The 24,719-nt window shown below is 44.3% G+C and overlaps 1 protein-coding gene across 3 annotated transcripts in view; it reads left to right on the plus strand.

Annotated features, from left to right (window-relative positions):
• The window catches only part of Tmod2 (tropomodulin 2), a 39,038-nt gene extending 21,912 nt beyond the window's left edge, over positions 1 to 17,126 (plus strand). For 2 of the 3 annotated variants that reach the window (XM_075965231.1, XM_075965229.1), the window contains exons 5-10: positions 2,944 to 3,030; positions 4,620 to 4,750; positions 7,599 to 7,706; positions 11,975 to 12,118; positions 13,778 to 13,922; positions 16,282 to 17,126. In XM_075965231.1, coding sequence (XP_075821346.1) covers positions 2,944 to 3,030; positions 4,620 to 4,750; positions 7,599 to 7,706; positions 11,975 to 12,118; positions 13,778 to 13,922; positions 16,282 to 16,316 — 650 coding nt within the window. In that variant the 3' untranslated portion in view covers positions 16,317 to 17,126. Of the gene's footprint in view, positions 1 to 2,943; positions 3,031 to 4,619; positions 4,751 to 7,598; positions 7,707 to 11,974; positions 12,119 to 13,777; positions 13,923 to 16,277 lie in introns of all 3 variants that reach the window. The other variant, XM_075965230.1, reaches the window with a different exon arrangement.
• Positions 17,127 to 24,719: the final 7,593 nt, after the last annotated feature.

A 24,719-nucleotide genomic window follows, 5' to 3' on the forward strand; every position in this document is an offset into this window, starting at 1 on the left:
ATGTGCGTTGTCGTTCAGAGGACGGCTTCACAGAGCTGCTTCCCTCTTTCTCCCTTACGTGGGTTCAAACTCAGGCCATCCAGCTACATTGTAGGGTGGCAAGGGCCTTAACTTGTTGAGCCCAAAGCCCTGCCTGACTCTACGTCCCCAGCATGGGGATCACAGGTGCACACCCCCACACCTGATATGCTCCTGTTTCTTACAGAAGTTCTGGGCTTTTAAGCCAAGTTCTTGTGCTTTCAAGTGAAGTTGCTTATCAGTTTAGCTGCTCCCCAACCCCAGAATGCTGACTCTTATTCCCCTAGAAGACGTAGTAGAAATCTCTTTCCTGCTCTGCCTTATTCTAGTGTGGCTGCCGTCTCCACACATTTCCATCCATCTCTGATGATATCAGTAGGTGACATCAGGTTTACATGTCCATACATCTGTCGGAGGTCTCTGGAGCGTGTGAGTCACCCGCTGAGGAAGGCATTTTGTAGTGACTGGGCATCTTGGGCCTGTGGTAACTGTGGAGAGATTCTTCCATAGCTACTGCTTTTCCCAAGGGTTGTCTCACAGGCTTTACTGGAATTGCCCAAAGAAGGAATGCAGGGTGGGACTTGAATCTCAGGAAACACCTGAGAAAGGAGAAAGAAGAAGCCATCATTCTGAAGATGCCTGAGCCTGGAATCCACGCCATAAATCCAGGGAGATAACACAAATAGAAACGGCTTTGTTTCTCCTGACTCAGCTCCCCCTCCCCATCAGACACTCCCTAAGAACTCAGTGGCAAGCCTTCTCTGGGGATGGAAAACATGCAGCCTCTTCTCTCGGGTGGATCTTTCTAGAAGACTGAAAACAGCCTGTGAGTGGAAGGAAGGCCCTGCGGGAGAGATAAGCAGGGTGGAAGCATTGCTTGTGCCGGTGTGGAAGGCGGGGCAATGGCTCTTCTTTTTCTCCTTTCTTCCCCTCACGGGGTGGAGCTGCTTCAGAGCAAGGCTTTTCCCCTCAGTGAATCCACTCAGGAGACATGCTCACAGAAAGCCAGGAGTGTGCTTTGCTCACCTAGCCATTAATCAACTTAACAATCAGTTAATTTGGGGTTAATGAGGAGGCAGACTCCGTGGGCATTCATGACTTCCCCATCACACAGTTAGGGTGTGGCAGTCAGGGTTCGAACTCTGTGTGCTCCAGCCTCCCCCCCTCCACATACACACACACACACACACACACACACACACACTCACTAATTCCATGATTGTTGTTGTTCTATTCTGTTTGCAGTGCAGAGGATTGAACCCACCCAAGGCCTTGGGCATGCGAGACAGGTGCTCTACTACTGAGCTATAGCCCCAGCCCTTGTTTTTTCAGAACAGGGTCTCACTGTGTAGTGTAGGCTTTCCAGGCTGGCCTCGAATCTTGAACTCTCTATATGGCCCCTCACTGACCTGGAATCCTTTCGCGTCTCAAGTGTGATGTGTGTTATCACACTCCTGCCTCTAACCCCGCTCTTGCTGGCTTAACCACTGGCCCTTCTTTCTACCATGTTAGCTGACTCCCTTCGAAAGTCCAGTCAGGATCTCAGGCTTGTGCTTGTGATTTCACTAGAAGGGAAATCGGTTTCAACCTGCCCAGCACCACCCTGCCCATAGTGTGGCTCCCTGAATGCCGGCCTCCCTCCCGGTGTCAGTTCCAGTGTAGCACCCGGGACTGAGGACCTTCTTATGCTCAGCTGACCTTTTGTTCCTGATAACCCTCCTCTTCTTTTTCGAAGGCAGAGAAAGGACAACTGCCTTTCTATTGAAAGAGGACCACAATCTTTCTGCTTCTGCCTCTGGAGTCAGGGGAGGGGGCAGCATAAATCTGCACACGTTAGATCTTTAAAATCCTTAAATGTAGTTAGGCTTGTTGGTACAGTGTTGATCTCAACACTCAACACTCAGGAGGCAGAAGCAAGGCCAGCCTGGTCTATGTGAAGAGTTCCAGGCTAGATTGGGTTACATAGTGAGACTTCAAACAAAACAAAATCCTTAGTTGAATCTCACCGTGTTTTAATTTACAGATAAGAAAACTAAATGGAGGTGGATATGATGGTACCTACCCATAATCCCAGCATTTGGGAACACAGGAGGATCACATTGGGTTTGAGGACAGCCTAGCCTACACGTGAGTTCCAGGTTATCCAGGGCAATAAGGCAAGAGCCTGGAAACAAAATAACAACAACAACAAAAACAAAACCAAACCTGGCAAAATAGTGAGTCTTCTTAACTAAGGGACTGTTCTAATTTTATTTTGATACGACAAAACGCCCAGATCCAAAGCAGTTCAGTGAGGGGAGAAAGGACTTATTTGACTTACATTTCCAGGGTATAGTCCATCACTGAGGGAAAGGTGAGCCCCTAGTCACACGACAGCCACAGTCAAGGAGCAGAGAGAACTAAACACATAGACTCCTCTGCTTCTGTGCAGCTGGCTTTCTTCTCTCTTACACAGTTCAGGGCCCAGCCTGTGAAGTGGTAGTGCTCACAGTGGCCTAGATCTTTCTACGTCACTGATGGTCAGGACAACCCCCGTAGACTTGACCAGCAGCCAGTGTAACTGCAATAATTCCTTATTAAGACTCTTTCCAGATGACTCTAGGTTGTGTCAGATTGACAGTTAAGACGAGCCAGAATAGGGGCCTAGCAATGTTTCAGTGGTTGGAAGATGTGGCTGCAGAGTGGGTTCTCAGATCCCAGAGGATCCTGCACCTTTAAACACACAGGGGCATGTAGAGATGCTGATGGTCTTGGGAGATTTTAGCAGTAACTTTATTGAATGCTGTACACACACCACACACTGTACCAGGAAAGGTGCTTTATCAAGAATTGTTCACTTGTGTTCACTTGTGTTCAAGTGAACGTGTAGCCATCCTGACGTGTATTCCAAAACTTAGTGCTTGCTTTTGTTGCCTGTGTTTTCAGCTGTCCTTGGAGTCCACAATTTGCTCAACAATCCGAAGTTTGATGAAGAAACGACCAATGGCAAAGGCCACAAGGGGCCTGTAAGGAGTAAGTTGATGAGGAATCTGGGAACTTGGGACGCTTCAGGGCCTCTGTCTGGTGCCTATAGGAGGGAGACCCATTGCTTCTAGAAGGAATCATTGGGCTCTGAGCAGTCAAACCCAGTGGAGAAGCTGATGGTGGGCGCTCAGCCTGGCAGTGTGGCTAGGGCCACAGAACACACATTTCGTGGCAGGCAGGTTGTCCAGGAAGGGGGGAAGAGATCCCAGTAAGTTTGAAGAGTCGACTAGGAATGCAAATAGAGTTCCATGTTCCAAAGGATATTTTAATCAGTGAGGGAAACTTGACTATGTTCCCTTTTTTATTCCAATGTATTTTGGTCTTGGTAATGGATGCTGGCCGTTGGACTCCAAATACCTACTTTCCCCCAGAAAGCATGAAGGATACCCTGGCCTTTAATCCCAGTACTCAGTAGGTAGGGGCAGGCAGATCTCTGAGTTTGAGGCCAGCCTGGACTACAGATTGAGTGCCAGGATAGTCAGGGCTACACACAGAGAAGCCTTGTCTTAGGATAAGATGGGGGAGCTCTCTGTACATTAGAATATTAATCCTTTGTATGTTATATGCATTCTAAATATTTTCTGATAAATTGGTGTGTGTCGTTGTTTGGTTTTTGTTTGTTTTGAGACAGGCCTGAAATTCACTGTGCAGACTGGCCTCAAACTCCTGATCCTCCTGCCTCAGTTTCCCAAATTCTAGTATTACAGGCATGTCCTGGCTATATTTGGCTCGAGTAATTTATTTATTTGTCACTTATTTTTATGAATATAGGTGAATATATGAATTTTGTTTACACACACATACATACACGTACACACGTATATCCGTTGCCCAGGGAAGTCAGAAGAGGGTTTCAGATCCCTGGAACTGGACTTGCTGAAGTCTGTGAACCACCGTGCGGGTGATGGGAACTGAACTCTAGCCCTCGGCAAGAGCAGCAAGTGCTCCGAACTGCTGAGCCATCTCCAGCCCCCAACAATTGCTTTTCACGTGTTTCTCATCCTTCTTTTCCGTTCCTTGGTCTTTCCAGGCCTTTCCCAAAGCTAAAGCTGCAAAATGGAGATTGGAGGAGAGCAGTGATGAGGAAGCCAGAGGGGAATTAACATTTGGGAGCTGGGGATAGAGGTGTAGGTCAGTAGTAGAACATTTGCTTTGAGCTGGTCCTGGGTTCGAGTCTCAGCATCACACAGAATTTTGAAAAAGGATTTGGGGAATGAAGAGACTCATCGTGGTGCCCATTTTTGCATCTCAGAGCCTGTGGTCTGGTGAAGATGGTGTGGGGCGGTCCGTGTGGTGCATCAGTAACTGCAGCGGATGCCTTGAGGGTTGGAGTTTGCTCCAGGGCCTTCTGTAGTGTCAGCCACTGAGTCCCCTCAGGGGGCTGAAAAGCATCTCCCTTGCAGACTTGCCCAGAAAAGTACCACTGTTCCTGCTCAGTAAGAATCAGCCTTCGATATATCATTGATATTGGAATCTTAGACTCTATGTGAAAGAATGGCGCTTTCTAGCCAAAGTCATTGCTAGTTTGATAGAGGGCCTTTTCCACTATCTTTTATAAATTAAAACTTGTGTTGTAGATGTTGTCAAAGGTGAAAAAGCCAAACCAGTATTTGAGGAGCCACCGAACCCCACAAATGTGGAAGCAAGTCTGCAGCAGATGAAGGCCAACGACCCCAACCTGCAAGAGGTCAACCTCAACAACATCAAGGTACATCACTGCCGTAACCTCTTGGCTCCTCCTGGCATCACTGGGCTGGCTGGAGATGGTCGACTGCCTGCTCTTACACTGCCTTTCAGTCCTTCCAAGTCACTGACTTCACACAGAGTAACCCAGTCAAAAGGCATGGGTCTACAAGAAGAGTGATTTCTAGAACCTGCTCAAGAGAATCATAGTACCTGGACCAAATAAGCACATCGTGTCTGCTGCTGAGCAACAAATTCAGCTTTTTATTTTCAGTGCTAGGAGTCAAACCCAAGGCTTCATCTGTGTGCTACAGCCACTTAGGTATTCCCAGCCCCTTTCCGTAGTTTCAAATGTCAGGCATACAAGAATCATTTAGAAGGGTCGTTGGCACAGGCACTCACATGAGACCACAGTGAAGCTGCCAGTCCAGGCTAAAGTTATCAAAGGATTCATTTGTAAGATGGCACACCCATGTGGCTGTAGGCAAGGGACCTCACTTTTCCACCTCTCCTTAGGGCTCCTTGAGTGTCCTCACACAACCACATCTGATTTTCCCCAAAGAAAGTGATCCCAGAGTGAAAGAGAGCAAGAGGCCAGACCACGCTAAAGGCTCAGTGGCTAGAATCAATTGCATCTCTGAAGGCAGAGTACCTACCTTCAGCTCCCTGCATATACATCAAGTGCCTTACAACCACCATAACTCCAGATGCAGGGGATCTAACACTGCTGGCCTCTGTTGGTCCATATACTTACATGTACATACACCACACACACACACACAACTAAAATAAACATTTTTTTTAAGTAGCTAGAAACATATAACAGTGTATTCCATGACCTGGTGTCTGAAGTCACAGACAGTCATTGTCATTTCCATCTTATTCTTTTCGATGATAAGTCTTGCTGTTGCCACTCTAGATGGCAGTGTGAACCTGGGAGGGTGGGGCCTAAACATGAGCCGGACTGAAGTCTCATGCAATAGCCAACTTTATTCAGAGCGTAAGACAATTTATACTTTGAGGGTTAAGAAAAGTCACCTGAGTAAAATGTACAATCACAAGGACAAGCCACATGCGGCAAAAACATCGTTTTTTTTCCTAGGGGCATATAAACAAATCCCAGTAGCCAGTTGTGATGAGTCATCTGGAGTCAACTCCCGCCTATGCCCCTCCACCTGGGAGGGGCGCGAAAGCACATTCCGAGAACCCCCCATGTTATGGAGGAGCAGAGATTACAAGGCTCTTGTCTTGTTTGCTTAGCGTTTTCTCGCAGTCTAGTTAGAAACCTAGTCACACAGCTTCGTTCGTGGACCATGTTTGAGATCAGCTGCTATTGAAGGGAAGGAGAGATGGGGAGCGGGGAGGAGCCTGAACAAATACGGATTGCCTAAGGCCTGTTATATTCATTCTCTTCTGTTGATTGGTTGACTGGTTGGCTAGTTTGAGACAAGGTTTCACTGTCATGCCAAGACTAGCCTTAAACTGTTTAAACTTACTGTGTAACCCAGGCTGATCTCAAATTCTCCATCCTCCTGCCTCCACCTCCCTAAAGATGGTATTCCAGACATGTACCTCCAACCTGGCTTGTTTTGTTCATTTTTATTGGCCTGATCCCTATCATCTAATACTGCTTCTAAGGTGTTATTTTTAACTGTGTATAGATGTCTGTATGTGGGTGTGTGCACATAGTGAAGTCGCCTGTGAAGGCCAGAAGGGAGCATTGGATCCCTTGGAGCTGGGATCACAGGCAGTTGTGAGCCACCCAACATGGATGCTGGGAACTGAACTCAGGTCCTCTGCCAGAACAGCGAGTGCTCTTCTTCCCCACTGACCCATCTCTCCAGCCCCAGTAATACTGTCTTTATGGAGTGTACACTTGGCTATCCCTCATCTCAGTAATCTTCAGTGAGACTTGGAGAGATTAAGTTGCCACAGTCACTCAGCTTGTCCATAATGCAGCCAGGTGCGTGTCTGTGGCTGCCCCTTGCTGCCTGCTGCATACTTCTGCAGTGTTCAGTCCTTGCTCTGTGATCTGTGTGCAGGCACACATCCAAATATGCGTGCGAAACACTCATAAAGTACGATTAATAAATCTAAAAAAAGGAAAGGAAATTGATTACAAACAAATGTGGTTGCTCACAGCGTTTATCCAAAGGATTCACTTCCAACATAGCATGCCCATGTTGTAGGCAAGAGGCCTCACTTTGTAGAGATGCCACCTTGTCGGAGTAGAAGCAGGGGAATTGCCATGAGTTCAAGGGAGCTTTGACCACATAGTGAAACTGAGGCCAGACTGAAGCCAGCCTGGGTTCCAGGAGACCCAGTTAGGATCCATTCTGTCTTTACTGACAAAACGCTAACCAGATGTTGGCAGCATGATGTGGTAAGCCCCAAAATGTTACGGAATTGTAGGACAGGAAAAGTTTTGAGTTGCCTAGGAGAACTCATAAACAAAAGAGGAAGGAATTCAGCCGAGTCTTCAGAGCTGAGTAGACAATTGGAGGGAAAGGCAGCAGGAGTTTTCGGGCCAAGGAGAAAAGAATATCTAAGGGTATGTATATGAGAGACCTCAGTTGTTAACCTATCCTAGATGAAAAGAAAACTCTTTTGAGTTACATTCCTGTGCTGAACACTAGGAGGCGCTATTCACCCAGAATTGCTTAGCACACTTGGGCGAACTTTGAGAGAGGATATGAAATCAGCCATCTAAATAAAGGTGATAAAGTTACAGGGGTCTTGCTGACAGTGGAGCCCAGAGCACATACTTAGCACATGTGAGACTCTGGGTCCAATCAAAAATGGAAAAACTATTTTCCAGCAGAGGGTGAGTGGCCGTGAGTGGTCTGTAACTAGCCCTGTCTTCTGTGCTGTAGAACATTCCAATCCCAACCCTGAAGGAATTTGCCAAGGCTCTGGAGACCAACACCCATGTGAAGAAGTTCAGTCTGGCTGCAACCCGCAGCAATGACCCCGTGGCCCTTGTAAGTAAGACTTGAAACACAATATGAAGTCATTTGCTGGAGACTCTATTTTTAGTTTTTTTTTTCTTATTGTTTAAAATTAGCCAACTTTGTGTTTAGTTGTCCTGAGAGAGGGTCTGCTATGTGGCCTTGGTTTCAACTCACTATGTATCTTGGACTGGCCTTGAATTCCCAGGAATCCCCCTGCCTCAGCTTGCCTAGGCTGAGATTTAGGCATGAAATCGCCATCTCTGGCTCTCAGAGATTCTTTTGAACTTATTTTATCAATTGAAAGTCTTAGATCTGGTCAACTAAGTCTAACGAACTTCCAGTTCTGAGGCCCAGGCTCGGGGCCTGTGCACTGCAGACATATTGAATTAACTGGATTCTTGTCAGCGCCGCACATTCCAAAAAAGAAACGAGACAAGCATCTTGGCATTTGGCTAAATAAATATTTAGAGTTTTTCTGTGTTGAGAAAAACCATTCTGCAACTTTTGCTTCGACAGTAGCTTTCTGTAGCAGTCATTGGATGTTATGGCCCCAAAAGCCCACTTGAGCTTGGCACATATGAAAAAAAAAATGTTGGAGTGTCTTTTATCTTAATCTTTATTGCATTAATTTTCCAAGCATACTATAAACATCCAAAATACTGACCCATTTTGTTTGACATTCGGTTAATTAAAATATGGGAAGGAACATAACCAAACTCCTAGCCCTTTTATGCATTCTATGCCCTTTTGTGCATTTTGTGCATTCATCCAAACAGGGAAGCTTTGGCCCAAATAAATGCTGGTGTTGCCATCCCTTCACTGCTGTTTCTCTTGTCTGCTTTCCTGGTCGCTCAGCTTTGCATGCATCGCCTCACCCAGTCATCACTGTAGAGCTCAAATACGTGCTGTTGTTAGTTCCCGCTGTAACAAAAGAGAGGGTAGATTATCCCAGGTATAGCAAGGAATGACAGAGCCGAGAGTCACCACCAGGTCTTCCTGGCTCCTCTCTGCTACATTTGCACACACAGTCCTGTTGGGACACATGGGCGACAATTTGTTATTGATAGGGGTTCTGGGGATCAGCCTGAGAGTCTACGACATCAGCTCTTAAGTCAAACTAGAAAAACGAAGTTGTCCCGACGTGATGATGGCTCAGCAGTTACACGTGCTTGCGGCTTTTCCAGAGGACCTGCACTGATTCAAAGTACCCACTTCAGACAACTCACAAGCCCTTGTGATTCTAGGGGATCTGGCATCCTCGGGTACCTCATGCATATGGTGCACAGACATGCTTCCAGGCCAAACACTCATATGCATAAAATAAAAATAAATGTTAAAAAATATAAATATATATATAGAGAGATGTGTAGGTGTATAGATATATTTTAGAACTATACTGACGGTTCCCATATTCTTTTATTCATATTTCATCTTTGAAATCCACAGTGTAGATTTCAAACATTTATAGCACATCTGTTCAAGCTAGCAATTTTTCAAAGGGTTAGTAGCTGTACTTCTTGTGGCTACATTTGCTCAGCAGAGAAGCTATGTATTCTGGTTTCCGTTAGATTTAAAAGACTTATTTTAATTTTTAATTAAATTGTGTGTGTGTGTGAGAGAGAGAGAGATCAAGAAGTCCAGAGGAGGGTATCTGGACTCTTGAGCTAGAGTTAGTGGTGGCTGTAAGCAGCCTGCTGTGGGTGCTGGGAACTGAACTTGGGTCCTCACCAAGAGCTGCATGTCCTCCGAACTGCTGAGCCATCTTTCCAGCCCCAGGAAAGTATGTTTTTGTACAATCCCATAAAGTACAGAAAGCAAATCTGTTTTTGAGACATGTACTTCTACTCTATTTATATAACATTTAAGAAATCATGTCTATGTTTTCCTGACATTGTTATCCCATTGCATGAAATAGATGCTCAGATATTTGCTGAACTGAATTGAACTTGGGTATAATAACTCCAAGTTATGTTTGGCTGTGCGTGCTCCATTTGGTTCAGTTGGAGAAAAAGTATTTTCTCAAGTTTAAGATAAAGGATAAAACAGCATGATCTCGGCTGCCTGCCAGGAGGTTCTGCAAGTTTTGTAAAGAACTAATTGCTCTGGCATTTTATTATTCTGGAACTGAAAGTTAATGCCAAAGCTTGGTGTGTCCTGTAGGGAAAGACTGTCCAAACTCCCCTCTCATGCTCTGATTAAAATGCAGACATTTAATTTTAAGACCAAGTAGTAGGCAGGGTGTGGTGGTGTGAGCCTCTAATCCAAACATTTGGGAAGGAGCGGCAGGCAGATCTCTGAGTTCAAGGCCACCCAGGTCTACAGAATAAGTTCTAGGACAGCCAGAGCTACACAGGGAAACCCTGTCTAGATAAATCAAAATCAAAACACAAACATACACACACAAACACACACATACAGAGAGAGAGAGAGAGAGAGAGAGAGAGAGAGAGAGAGAGAGAGAGAGAGAGAGAGAGAGAGAATTGTACCTTACATTGCATGAGTATGTACCACGCCATTCCATTAGCTCATATCCCTGGGCGTCCAGTTCAAACAACTGTCAGTCCACAGGATTTTGTCCTGTCCTGGTGATTCTCAGCTCAGGAGCTGCCTTTCTCCCAGGGCACACTGGCAGCGGTGGCAGGAGATGGTTGGGGTTGTTGTGTTGAGGACAGTACTACTGGTCTTAGGTCTCAGAAGCCGGAGAGGCTGTTAACAGGACACCCATAGCAAAGAATTCTCCAGCCCAGATCTTAGCCATGCCAGGGTTGAGAAACTCCACTTCATATGGCATTCCGTCTCCGTTCTTCCCATCCTAGCTGCCATTAAGATAATTAAAAGAGTTTAGAACTCCCTTAGTCTACTCCCTAGAAGCAATCACTGTTAGCAATTTGTTTTTCATCCTTCTACTTGTTGCCTTTATGACTTTAATTAAGTGTCTGCCAATCACCTCTTTACTCACTGGAGGAGCAGAAGGCCAGCCCACAGCCTTAGAGGTCCTGACTCAGTTCATCTGGGTGCGGCCAAAAATACTTCAATGTATATTTATATTTCAATTCGTTTAGATGTTATCTATATATGCGTGTGTCTCTGCGCATCTGCATGTATGTGTCTAGGTAAGTGTAAACACACATGAGTGTGGGTACCCATGGAGGGCAGAAGAAGGCTTTGGATGCCTTAGAGCTGGACTTAGAGGTGTTTGTGAGCCTTCAATGCTGGGATCTGGACATGTTTTCATGATTGAGTAGCAAGTGCTCTGAACCATCTCTCCATATACATAAATTATATGCATATTTTAAATTTTTCTTTGTACTAAAACACTTTAAACGAGTATTAAAATGTGTTCATTTAGGGGCTGGAGAGATGGCTCAGAGCTTAAGAGCACTGGCTGCTCTTCCAGAGGTCCTGCGTTCAATTCCCAGCAACCACGTGGTGGCTCATAGCCATCTATAATGAGATCTGGTGCCCTCTTCTGGTGTGCAGGCACACATGCAGGCAAAACACTGTAAGACAGATGGATAGATAGAAAATAAATAAATAAATAAATGTGTTCCTTTAGTGAGTATGTAGTCTCAGCTCTTGAGAGATGGACACAGGAAGATCAGCACTTTATGTCCAACCTCAGTTATACAGCAAGATCAAGGCCAGCCCAGACTACCTGAGAGTCTGTCTTCACACACACACACACACACACACACACACACACACACACACACAAGAGAACTGGCTGCTCTTCCAGAGATTTTGTTCCCAGCACCCACATGGTGCTCTCAGCTGTCTGTAACTCTAGTTTCAGGTGATGCAACACCCTCTTCTGGTCTCCACTGACTCAAGCACACACATGGTACACAGACTTACATGTAGACAAACACACATACATATAAAAATAAACAATTAAAAATGAGAGAAAACATAGACTCACACATACCATGTGGGTGCTGGGAATCAAATCCAGGTCCTCCAGAGGAGCAGCCAGCTCTCGTAACCACAGAGGCAGGGTTTCCCTGTGTAGCCATGGCTGTCCTAGAATTTACTCTATAGACCAGACTGGTCTCGAACTCACAGAGATCTATCTGCCTATTTTTGCCTTTAGAGTGCTGGGATTAAAGGTGTGCGCCACCACCACCTGGAGTTATTTTAATTTTTAGTTGCAGCTCTAAATTCTATTTTTTCTTGGAGATAAAAGTATGACTTAACAAAGGTTTTCTTTAAGTGCTATGAAACTAATTATGTTTATTCAGGAGAGAAATGTTCATAAAGCCAATCATTAGAAACCCTAACAACTGTTTCTGGACACTCAGGCTTTTGCAGATATGCTGAAAGTCAACAAGACCTTAAAAAGTCTAAACGTAGAATCCAATTTCATCACGGGAACTGGGATCCTGGCCCTGGTGGAAGCCCTGCGGGAGAATGACACCTTGACAGAGATCAAGATTGACAACCAGGTACAGAAGAGGGAGGGGGCAAAGCTAGCTTGCATCTTAGACAGTGGGCGGGGGGGGGGGGGGGGGGCACGGCGGGAGACCCATAGGGAGTGGGCTGAAGCTCAAAGTTCTGTGTAGACTTGTCTGGGAGCCCCAGGGATCCCCTTGTCTCTGCCTCCCCAGTGGTGGGATTACAAATGCACACCAACCCACCAGCTTTTTTTAATGTATATCCTGGGGATTGAACTTGGGTTTTCATGCTGTTATGACAAGCACTTTACTGACTAAGCATTCTCCCCAGCCCCAGAGCATGATCTTAAGTAAACTTCTCAGCAGCCCAGCAGACCCACAGAGAGCCAGCTACCCTTGCCCTAAACTAGCCGGGCAGCAGGGGCATGCCAGCTGTCTTGTTTATTCTCTGAAGCTGTGGTCTGAGCCAAAGCCCAGTGCTGCCCCAGCCTTGACGTTGCCTCTTACGGAGACTGTGCTCGGGAAGGAAGTAGGGGAGCCCTGCCCAGATACTGAAACTTGCTCTTGTTTAGAGGCCACTGATTTCAATGATCTTTAACTTATTTTATTATTATTTTTAATGGTGTGTGTGCCAGAGGCCAGAGGTCAAAGACATCTGACTCTAAGGTTACAGGAGATCAAGAGCTGCCCCATGTTGGTGCTGGGGATCAAATACAGGTCCTCTGGAAGAACAGCAGGTTCTCCCAATGGCTGAGCCATCTCTCCATCCTAGATCTTTAATTGATTTGGGATATGGATTCCAGGATAGTATATTCAGTTTTTGAGTTGATGGCTGTCAGACTTTCCCACTACTTAAGAAACATCCCTGCTTTAATTCCATTAGCACTGAGCGACTTGGAAGCCCAAATAATCGTTTTGCTTAGACTCACTCAGGAATTGTCTTCTCTTTATTTTGTTTGTTCTGTGTCACGTATTTGTTTTGGAGACAGTCCCGATGGTTAGCACAGGCTAGACTTGAGCTTCATGCCTCAATCTCCTGAGTACTGCAATATAGTCCTACACCCAGTTCATCTTCAGAATAAATTTCTTGTTTGCTGTTGGGATTTTTGTTGCTGTTGTTTTGGTTTGGGTTTTGTTTTATTGTTTTTGCTTATGTGTATGTTCATGTGAGTCTGTAAATACATGTGTGTACACGTGAAGGCCAGAGATTGATGTCAGGTGTCTTCTTCTTGTCACATCCCACCACAGATTTAGTTTTTGTAATAGGGTCTCCCACTGAACCTGGAGCTCGCTGATTGGCTGGACTGGTTGACCAGTGACCTCTGGAATTTACCTATCTCTGCACACCCAGCTATGGAGTTACAGGTTCATGCCATCATGTCTGACTTTATAACATAGGTCTGGGGATCCAAAATTCAGGTCCCCATGCTTGCACGGAAGCACGTTTCCCACTGAGCCATCTCCCCAGCCTGATTTCTTGTTTTTGTTACGTTTGTTTGTTTGGTTGGTTAGTTTTCTTTTTCATTTTCGAGTATCAGCCGATTGGGCTGTCTGCATTTTGTTTCTACATGGAAACTACATGGAAGGGATGTCTCTGGTGGCTTTCTCCCTTTGAACCTTTTTGTGGAGGTGGCCATGTAGTTTTCCCCTGTAACTGTTTCCTTTCCCTTCCTATTTATCCCATGTTTATGTCTGTGCATCCACATCCAGAGGCAGCAGTTGGGAACCGCTGTGGAGATGGAGATAGCCCAGATGCTGGAGGAGAACTCAAGGATCCTCAAGTTCGGGTACCAGTTTACCAAGCAAGGGCCACGGACAAGAGTAGCAGCTGCCATCACAAAAAATAATGACCTGGGTAAGGCAGGTGTGATCAGTAGGAAGAGCTCTGGTAGCATCTCCGACACCATGTCGCTGGGCTAGGTGGTCATGGTCATCCTCTGGTCTGTGGTGTGTTTAAACTTCAACACAACATTCTTTTAGAAGAGCTGTTTCTCTAGCTTAGCTCTTACCTGGTTTCTTTGTCTTTCATCTCCTCCCTTTCCCTCCCCTCCTGTCCTCTCCCTTCCCCTCACCTCCCCTCCTCTCCCTTCCCCTCGCCTCCTCTACACTCTTCTCCTCCTTCCAAGCTGATGGTACTCTGTAACTGGAGGTTTCTTTTCTGGCCCGCCAGTTCCCAAATAACCATTCATAGGCACACATTAATTATAAAACTTTGACCAATGGCTCAGGCTTCTTACTAGATAGCTCTTACATTTAAATTTACCCATTTCTATTAAGCTGTGTATTGCCACATGACTGTGGCATTACCAGTTTGCTGGCATCTTGCTTCTCCAGTGGCTACCCTGCCTGGTTCTATTCTGCCTGGCCATTGGCCAAATCAGCTTTATTAACCAATGTACACACGTTGGCATGTTTTTTTCAATACTCAGGCCTAAATGTGGGGACATGAATGCCTCTGTATTTTGCATGTGAAGTACTCTCACAGAGCCACATTACACGGGTTAAACTGTCACAGAGCTTTTCAGTACACATCAGTACTCTCTCTGTTCTGACACAGGGCATGGCAGTCCCAGGTTCCTTATGTCTGACTTCTGATGACATGGTTTTTTCAATACTCAGAAAGAAAGCATGTTAGGTTTGTATCTGAACAGCCCAGGAAACAAAAGAAAAGTAGGCAAAGCAAGGCTCTGGAAGTACTGACAACAGATCCCGTGCCCAGGCCGTGCCCAGGAACAGCCATTGTAGGTGGCAGCTTTCCTACAGCTTGGGCTATTGAACATAGAGAGTTACAGGGGATCTCAGGCAGCGTACCAGTTGGCTAAATCCAGGAAGCTTCCAGAAGCCCCTTGCTATGAACCAAAAGGGTCTGCTGCTCAGGAAGTGCAGAAAAGAAGAGAAGAAAAGGGTTGTGCAAACCAGGAATGTGTCAGGTTTGATGGTGTGTACCTGTAATTCCAACATTTGGGAGGCTAATGCAGGAAAATCCTGATTAAAGACCAACTTGGGCTACATGATGAAGACCATATCAGAGGAGGGAAGAGAAGGATAGAATCAGGCAGTTTTTAAAGATGTATTATTTTATGCGCATGAATGTTTAGTTTGCATGTATGTCTGTGTAACATGTATGTGTCTGGTATCCTTGGAGGTCACAAGGAGCTCCATTCTCCTGGAGCTGGGATTATGGCCAGTTATGAGCAACTATGTGGGTGCTAGGAATTGAATCCAGGTTATCCAAAAGAACAAATACCCTTAACCACCTAGTTGTCTCTCCAGCCACCCAATGAGGCCATCTTAACAAAATATCTTTGGTCCTAAGTACTGGTTTAAAGGAACCTCAATCTCTGATTTTTCCAATTGTCTAAACCATACATTTTTTGAAGACCAATATTTAGGAATTGCTTGTTTGTTTGTTTGAAGACAGAACAATGCTGTATAGCCCAGACTGTCCTGGAACTCCTATGTAGCCCAGGCTGGCCTCCAATTCTTGATTCTCCTGCCTCAGCCTCAGAATACTATGACTTCAGGTGCACTCCACTGCATCGGAAACTTAGGAGCTTTTAATCAAGAAGAGATTTAGGGAATCTGAGCTTCTCTTTACAGAAACCTGGTCTCCCAGTCATAGTCAGAGGTCATGGGTGAGGCTGTGTTCACCTGAGGACTTTGCAAGGGCCAGTCAGTGACAGAGCTGCACAGAAGTCAAGGAGATGCCCTGTGTGTGAATCCCCATGAAAATACTTAGCAGCTCACTGCTCCTTGATCTCTCCTGGACTGACTGCTCCATAGACAGACAGAGACGTTCCCAGCTACCAGACAGACATATCTTGATTTAAATTTAAATTCTTCCTTATACTAGATTGCTTTGCCATTCCCATTTATTTCCATAATTCATTGAATGTTGAAGTTTAAGATGGTTCATCCCCTTGGGTGTGTGGCATAGAGTTTTGTGGGGTGAATAGCTTCTCCATCAGTGCTTCTCAACCTGGGGGTCAGAGATCCTGCCTATCAGATCCTTACATATTTGCATATTCATAAGAGTAGCAAAATCACAGTTCTGAAGTAACAGTGACATAATTTTATTGTGTTCCACAACACAGGAAACTGTATTATAGGGTTGCAGCCTTAGGAAGGTTGAGAACCACTGCTCTAGAATGATTTCAAACAATATCCTTTTTTTCTATTTGTCTTTTTTAATTTTTTCTTTCTCTCTTACCTAGTTCGCAAGAAGAGAGTTGAAGGAGACCGGAGGTAAACCTCCACCACGCAGCCATCTGGAACACGGACAAAAACTCATCCTCTTCTTCATGGGACCACTCTATCTAAGGCTGTTCGTTTCCGTTAACCGTCTAAGTCATAATCCTAACGGTTACTCTTCCTTAGACTACTTATTTATGTGAAAACGTGTGTAGCGGTTTGACTTTCTCCTGGACACACCTGGAAGCGTGCACAAACAGGGTGACAAGGATCTCAGACAGTGACAGCGCTGGAGATGATTTTAACCACTTTCATATTGTCTTGCTTTCTTACATGAACGTGTTTTTAATCGTGGAAAGGGGCTTAGCATGTGTTTGTAGCTGATTGCAGTAGAGGCCTATCTCTGTTTACACGCATCACTTTGAGTTAGGCTGAGTACATGGGACGTGTGCTGCTGACCACATCAGAAGTTAGTATTGCCAATCTTTCACAAACTCTCCGTTAATTCCAGAAAACTGTCTCTGCGTGCACATGCCCGACTGATTGATTGTCAGTGGGATCCTCCTTAGGCAGCACTTTAACCTAGCATTATCAAATTAACTGTTTATGATCCCATGAGTATGCTGATAATTCACACACTTTACCATGATTAAACATGAATTAAACATTTGTGTAGGTGGGTGGCACTAGGAATTGTACCCAGGGCCTTGTGTATATTAGGCAAGCACTCTACCCCTGAGCTGTATCTATATCTCCAACCCAAATTATATTTAATAGACAATTACTTACAAAGCCATTGAAAGGCTTTCCAGGTATAATAGAAGATTTTAAATTTTACTAAAAGAAAATTTCAAAATAGCACATTCCTAAATAAAACAATAATAATGGCATCTTATGGGCTAGAGTGACAGCTCAGCAGTTAAGAGTGCTCGCTACTTTCCCAGGGGACCAGAGTACAGTTCCCAGCTCCTATGTCAAGTACCTAACAGTGGCCATCCATCTTCAGGGGAGTTTGATGCCTCCAGCCTCTGAGGGCATTCCCAAACATACATGCATAACCCCCATATATATACATATATACATGTGGTTAAAAATAAGTTTACTAGATCATGGCACCTCAATCAAAGTTTCCAATACATAAGATTAAATGAATTTGACAAAATTTAAAAGTAATTTTTGCTTCATCTTCAGTATGACAAGCTCACAGGATAAATTGTGGGCATTGTGGTTAGTTATATAGATTTTGTTTTACATGCAGTCGCTTCTCTGCCTTTTGATAAAATCAGGTGCTACTTTTATCACATGACATCGTTGATCCAGACATTTGCAAACATTAGGTAAAAATGAATTGTCGGCTACTCAGATCTTTGTCTCCTCAAAGACAAAGCCTGTGCAAGCAGAAGTGAAATGATTGCATTAATTTTTTAGTGTGATAGTTGGGCAGTGCAGTGCAAAATTAAGGTAACAATGACAGAAGTCTTTAGCCCAAATTAATCATTTCTCTCTCCTGTCGTAGATAACAGCTTGTGGCGCCTCTGTGAGGTACCTATGCTCGCTCCTCTGCTCCCTGCTGTGACCAAGTAGCTGGCAAAAGGAACGTAAGGAAGAAAGGGTTCAGTGTGGTCACAGTTTTAGGGTACCATCCACCATGACAGAGAAGAATGACAGCAGGGGCAGGAGGCAGCTGGTCACATCGTATTCACAGACAGGAAGCAGAGAGAGATGCATGCTGGGACTCAGCCCACTTTCTCCTTTCTCCCAGTTTGAGACCCCAGTCTATGGGATGGCGCTGCCCACATTCAGGGTGAGTCCTCCCTCTTCAGTTAAACTTCTCTGGGCACACCCTCTGTGATTCCATGAAGATAAACTGTCCTAGTATCTCCTTTCCCTGTCCTCTACCTCCCATACACAGCCTCTCTCTTGTTTCCCTTCTCTTTATGACTCTGAGTCTTACAAAGGTGTTATCGCTTATGCTGTTGACAGAGCAAAAGAAGCTGCTGTCCCTGGCAGATCTTGGGCCCATTCCTGTATCGTTTTAGTTACCGGGTGTTCCTGGGTTACTCGGTAGCAGTAAGGCAAGTTAATGGGTAAATAGCTTGAAAAGCTCTTGGAATCTATTTTGAGAAGCCTTTTAAAAACTGGACACTTAAAGGGAGAAACTGGACACTTGGAGGGAGAAACTGGACACTTATTTGTTCTATAAATACCCAGAGCTGAAAGCAAAAAGCCTTTTAAACATCTCATTTTTTTTTACTCGTTTTTACATTTTTCAGGACATAGTAAGGAGGGTTTGCTGATATTTTTTTAAGTCATCCCCGATCCTTTATGTTCCTGTCAATCTTGAAACATATTAGTACATTCCATTTGATAGTTCTCAGTCTGATTTTTCTTTCCTACTCACCCATTTATATAGGTTTATATAAGCTTGCTGGTTGCTCAGTTTTCAAGAAGTCTGTGAGTTATTGCTCACCATAGCACTACTGAGAATTGAGGGAAGCCGGGTGTGGCAGCACACACCACTATTCCTAGCCCTCGGAGCAGAGGCAGGACGATCAGTGTTGGCTACCTGCTACACGAGATCCCCAGCCCACCCTCCCCCAACCAAAGCATATGAAGTGACATGCACTTACGGTTCAGTCGGTATGGTAAAGGCAAACCTGTGTTCTTGAGATTATTTATGCATGTCGTGCCTACATGTCATGAATACTACCCGACTCTCAGCATTAACTTCTTGGCCATGGTGAGAAGAGTCTTTGTGTAAGAAACCGTCTCCTTTCTTCTCTCTAGATTGTTGACTGGTAGGCAGTCATCAGTTCTACCTGGATGAAATGTGCACAATGTATTTCAATCAGAATTTTTGCTTACTGTGTTGTCCAAGGGAGGCTGCTATGTTTTGGTCACAGACTTCTTTAAAAGCAGAGTCCCTAGCAAACTTTTACAAGTAATCCTTTTCCTCTCCTTATTCACTCTCTTGCCTCCATCTCGTAAGAAACTCTGACCCTGCAGAGTGTTATCTGAAGCTCCACATTTTGGAGAATGGGTTGCAGTTGTTAACACAGCCTGGCAAAAAAAACAAGAAAAATTAGATTTGGATCACGGCTAGTCCTTTTTATAAGGAGTTATTAATATTATTAAAGCAAGATAGTAGAACATTATTTTTAAAATCATACTGTTTTAGCTTATGAGTTTATGAGATTATTTATTACTAAACAACTGTTTTATCATTATGGATTTTTAAATGGCTTGTAAAGTAACATTTCCATAAGTATTTCCATACTGAGATAACTACTAGAGGATAAAACAGACATTTGGGGGGTATGTATCAAATCACATAATTAGTCTGAGACTTCACCTCCTAGAGTAGACATTAATTTCATCATGATGAGATGTAATATGTGTAAATTATTATAACTACTAGAGGATAAAACAGACATTTGGGGGGTATGTATCAAATCATATAATTAGTCTGAGACTTCACCTCCTAGAGTAGACATTAATTTCATCATGATGAGATGTAATATGTGTAAATTATTTTTATATGTATATATTTTGCTAGCTAGTGTGTTGAGTATTTGCTAATGCCTGACTGGCTGTTTGGAGCAAGCTCCAGTTTCCCTAAGCCTGCTCCCTTCCTTTTACACTTGTGCAGGCCCATAGTAAGTGAAAACTTGCTCGCCTAGACTTGAAGGTTCCTGTCACTGCTGTCTTGTCGAGGCAGGTGAAGATAGATGGCTTAGGAGATACATTTCTCAAGTCTAGATAGTGACTCGTTTAGTAGCACAAGTGCGTTTCTCCATCTGCCTTATGTGCGCAGCAGAAGCTCCTTCGTCCTTTTCAGCATGGTCAAATCCCTTGCTTTCGTCTTTGAGGGAAGTTAGTCTTCCTCCGTCTATCCCCCACCCGTGTGTGTGTGTGTGTGTGTGTGTGTGTGTGTGTGTGTGTGCGCGCGCGCGTGTGTGCGTGTGTGCATGTTTGTGTCTCTGTGTGTGTGTGCATCGTCAGATATCTAACTAGGTATTTGGCTACATCTGGACAACGGATTGAAGGGGAGGCTGTCTCCCCAGCCCACTTCCCTTCCCCTTTTAGAGCTGCTGCAGACCCAGGTTCCGTGGGAATTCCTCTGGAGTCTGTAGCTTCTGTCATCCACTACATTTCACAGTTGTGTGGAGGATGATTCTTAGAATGTTCACTGGGTTACTACCCCTTGAGAACTTCGTATATGCCTAAAGTGTGTATCATTTCATACTCATGGACATCAGTTAGCCCCCTCCTTCCATCTCTGTAGGACACACTGTATATAAATAATTTTGTACATAATGACCACCAAATATTTTGTAGTGAGATATTTGGCCACGTGTGGACCATGGATTGATGGGACCACACTTCCCTTGCCCCTCTTAGGGTGGTGATGGGCCCAGGTTAGAGAATCCCATGCCTGGAGGGGCAGGTGTGGCTCACCTATCTTTCAGCACATAGCTCATCTTCCAGTAGAAGAAACCCATCTCCATGTTCAAGCTCAGAAGCTATCACAGTGCCTGTACCCTGGAGCCAGTTTTCCTAAAGGAAGACTGGCATGCCAGACCATGAACAGCTGCTTCTCTTCTACACAGAGATGTGACCCCTGGCGGGCACCAGCATTATGGAAGCCACTGCCTTCAGAATAACTGCCACAAGACATTTCTGGTGTACAAGCTTAGATATGGTGTTACAGCGTCGGTATGCTCAGCCAGATAGATAGAGCCCATCAGAGTGTTTGAGCATACCTCCTTTTTCATGGCTGAGACTGACTCTGCCCTCTCCAAAATGCTGTGCAGGAGACAGGAAGCCTAAGAATTCTGGTCTGAGAGAAGTTTACGTGTGCTTTAGGGTTGGGATGATAGATCGAGTACCTTTCCAAAACGAAGAGACTGAGTTTGCTGACTTCACAGTTCCCACGCCCCCGCTGCTTGCTCCATTCTCACATAAAGGAAGGGGATGAAAACTCTCTTAAATAGCAGGATGATCCCACTGCGTAAACCACAGAGCAGCCGTTTGGAACTAACTGACCAGAGAAAAGTACCCGGAACCTCGATGTTCATGGTCCCCAATTCTAGATCCGACTGTATCTTATACTCTGGCTCAAGATCCTTACAAAGTAAAAGGGCTGAGAATGTAATATTTAAATTAACTTAATGGCAGAACTCAGTTCTGCTCACTCCTCTTAATCTCTCTCCCATTAGCTTAACAGCAATGACCAAACAATCAGTAGATAGGTGAAAGACAGGTTACAAATTTTCAGTCTATATCCTGGGCACTAATCTAGAACAGCACATGAGTCAGAGGTTAAGCTTATTTCAGACACATTGTTGCCTTGGAGAGGGTGAAGGAGAAGGCTTGGAGTCATGGGTGGAAAAGAGCGACCTACTAACCAGGCTTGGTTGGCTGTGTCTTGTGGCAGTCATTTGGAGCACGTTGGCTCAGCTAGTTGGTATGGTGAATGGGTACCATACTAACAGATTTGGAGGCTACATCCCAATCCCGTTACCCACACTTAGCAGGTGTACGATCATGGGCAATTCATTTAATTGCCTGCCTATTATACATTATATGGGGGATACGCACCGGAAATGGAGTCAAGTGACCTGAACACTTGACTCTACACTTTCTTAGCTGGGTGACTTTGGGGAAACCACTTGGTCACCCAAGGCTGAAGCTCCCCAGCTATTAAATGGGAATTAATATCTTCACTAACTACCTCACAGAATTGTAGTGAGAAAATATAATCAGATCATTGGATTGGAAACACCATAGAAACCAGAAAGCACTGTACAAAAGTAGATCGCTTTTATCAATTCACTAGTGTTTTCCACCGCCTCTGAGTCTGTTTTATTCCGACCAGTGGTTCATCTTTTAGAGTAGGGCCAATTGGGGCACGGGAATGATGTAAAGGACTAGGATTGTTTCACTTTAAACACAGAGGTGAGAAACGTGATTGGTGGTAGCAGTGGGTGTTATATTTCAGTGATACAAAACGATAGATGATTTTGCTGGGTCATTTGAAAGTACTTTGAAAAGGGCTGGGGAGTAACTCAGGAAGGTAATGTGCTTGCCTTGTGTGCACCGAGTCCCGATCTGATCCCCAGCACCGCATAAGCTGGGCAGGGTGCCATGAATCTGTAATCCCAGCACTCAAAAGTCAGAGGCAGGAAGATCAAAAGCTCAGATTCGTCTTTGGCTACATAGAATTTGAGACCAGCCAGGGTCACATGAGATCCTGTCTCAAAAAAGAAAAAGACCCTGAGGAAGTGGACACAATCCTTGGAAATACTGGCTCCCAAAGGGGAGCTCAAACGGTGACTAAGAATTTAGGCAAGAGCACTGCTGTCTTTTCTGTCATCACTAGAAGTGACAGAGGCCAAGACTCAAGGTATTGCTGGCCACCTTGGAGAGCATCTCCTTGGGCTCCAGGAATTTTTATGTCTGGTATCCTGGTGCCGGCTCTGACACGGAAGGGGAGAAAGCTCTCCGGGGCAGCAACTATGTATCACCAGCAGCTCAGCCCTGGCCAGTTATTTCTGCCAAGGAAAACCTTGAAGCATGGCCTCATAGGGATGGTGTCCCACAGCCCTTTTATCTTTGGTACCATCTAATAAGGTGGCTTGTACATAGTAGGTGCTTTATAAATGTCGCTTGTCCTCCAGCCCTGCAAGAATTATATTCTGTTTACAACCATGTGGTGTATATACATACATATATATCTAATCATACTGATTTGGATGCCAGCTGTAATGTGACCTTGAGTAAGATTTTTCCACCTATCTTATCTTCATTTCATCTGTAAAGCGGAGTGTCTCTTTCAGATTCCAAACATTACAACCCTGTGTTTCTGAGCCGGGCAGTGGTGGCGCCTACCTTTAATCCCAGCACTTGAGAGGTAGAAGCAGGTGGATCTCTGTGAGTCTGAGGCCAATCTGGTCTACAAGAGCTAGTTCCAGTGCAGCTAGGACTGTAACACAGAGAAACCTCTGTCTCGAAAAACCCACCCTGTGATTCCGAAATGAGTGGGTAATCTATCCACTGCAGCTCCTGCTCTCCCCAGGAATGTTCCACAGACGCTTGCTCCTGTTCATCAGTGTTTGATAACTTCAGCTTCGTTCTGGAAGAGCAGCCTTGTCAGAAAGGCTACTTCAGGGCTGGGAAGTTAGCTAGGTGGGAGAGCATTTCGTGGGAGAGATACGTGGGTTCAATTCTTAGCACTACAAAATAAAAAAAAAAATAAAATAAAAAAACTTTAAAAGTTTTGGGACGCTTCCCTCAAAAACAGAAAGAACATCTTTATATATAATATTTTTCTCCTCAGAATCCAAGAGAAAGCAGGGGAAGAAAATGTAAAGAAAGAAACTGACCAGTATGTTTTTAATAGGCTTTTATTTAATACCTGTGTATTTGCATTTCCAAGCACATATTGATTGCATACCAAGAGACAATCAAAAGCGCACTGTGTATTGAAAGAAACTGGCCCAGGATTTGAAACTTCTGTGGACACAGTCTAGATGTAAGTAGATAGAAATGGGCCAAATGGGAAGAGGAGAAGGATGGAAAGTACACTTCCTGAGTAATTTTACTTTAGAACCAAATGTTAGCCATGACAATCTTTATTTAAATTATTCTAAGCCAGACATGGTAGTGAACACCTGTAATCCCAGCACTTAGAAGGTGGTGGCAGGAGGATCAGAAATTCAAGGTCATTCTCAGCACCATAGCAAGTTCAAGACTAGCCTGGGACACATGAGACTTTGTCTTTAAAATAAATAGGTAAATGGAATAAAAGTAATTTGTATCTCTTCTTTCTTCTTAAGAACAAAACTATGTACATGAAAAAGCATATTTATATTTTAAGTAAGTCTTTATCTTAATCTGTTTCATTTTTTTTCTATAAAACAAGCAGCATTTTTCATTGCACACAAAAATGTAAAATACTTGCATGCCACCAGTCATGACTTACAGTTCTATGCCTGTCAAGTGTGACCTTATGTGTATCGTTGCCTATATCGTGTTGAAGAGACTAAGGGACATAATATGCTTGTAAACTTGTAAACTATTGGTAACACTTGTTTAGCTAAGCAAATTCTGAAAAGCCACATGGCTTTATTTTTCATTTGATGCTTTTTGGTCAAATGCTAGATGATTGGTTAATTCACTAGAAAACTAAAAACTAACTTGCTTTTTAAATGTGAAGTTAAACATCTTGTGAAAAGTAAGTGTGAAATAAAGAAAAATGTACAAATTTTAAACTACTTCTATCATTACAAGGAACCCCAGTGGCCCCCCCAAAAAAGGTGTAATTTGGGGCCTTTTGGAATTAGCCACTAAGAGGTAACATTGAGCTACATATAAACTTTCAATTAATCAAGATCTTTGTGCTTTCAAGGATGTCATGTATTCATTTGTGTCTGGAACGATAGTTGTAAATGGAAATGTA

This window comes from Microtus pennsylvanicus, chromosome 3 (assembly GCF_037038515.1).
Source record: "Microtus pennsylvanicus isolate mMicPen1 chromosome 3, mMicPen1.hap1, whole genome shotgun sequence".
NCBI classification, from domain to species: Eukaryota; Metazoa; Chordata; class Mammalia; order Rodentia; family Cricetidae; genus Microtus; species Microtus pennsylvanicus.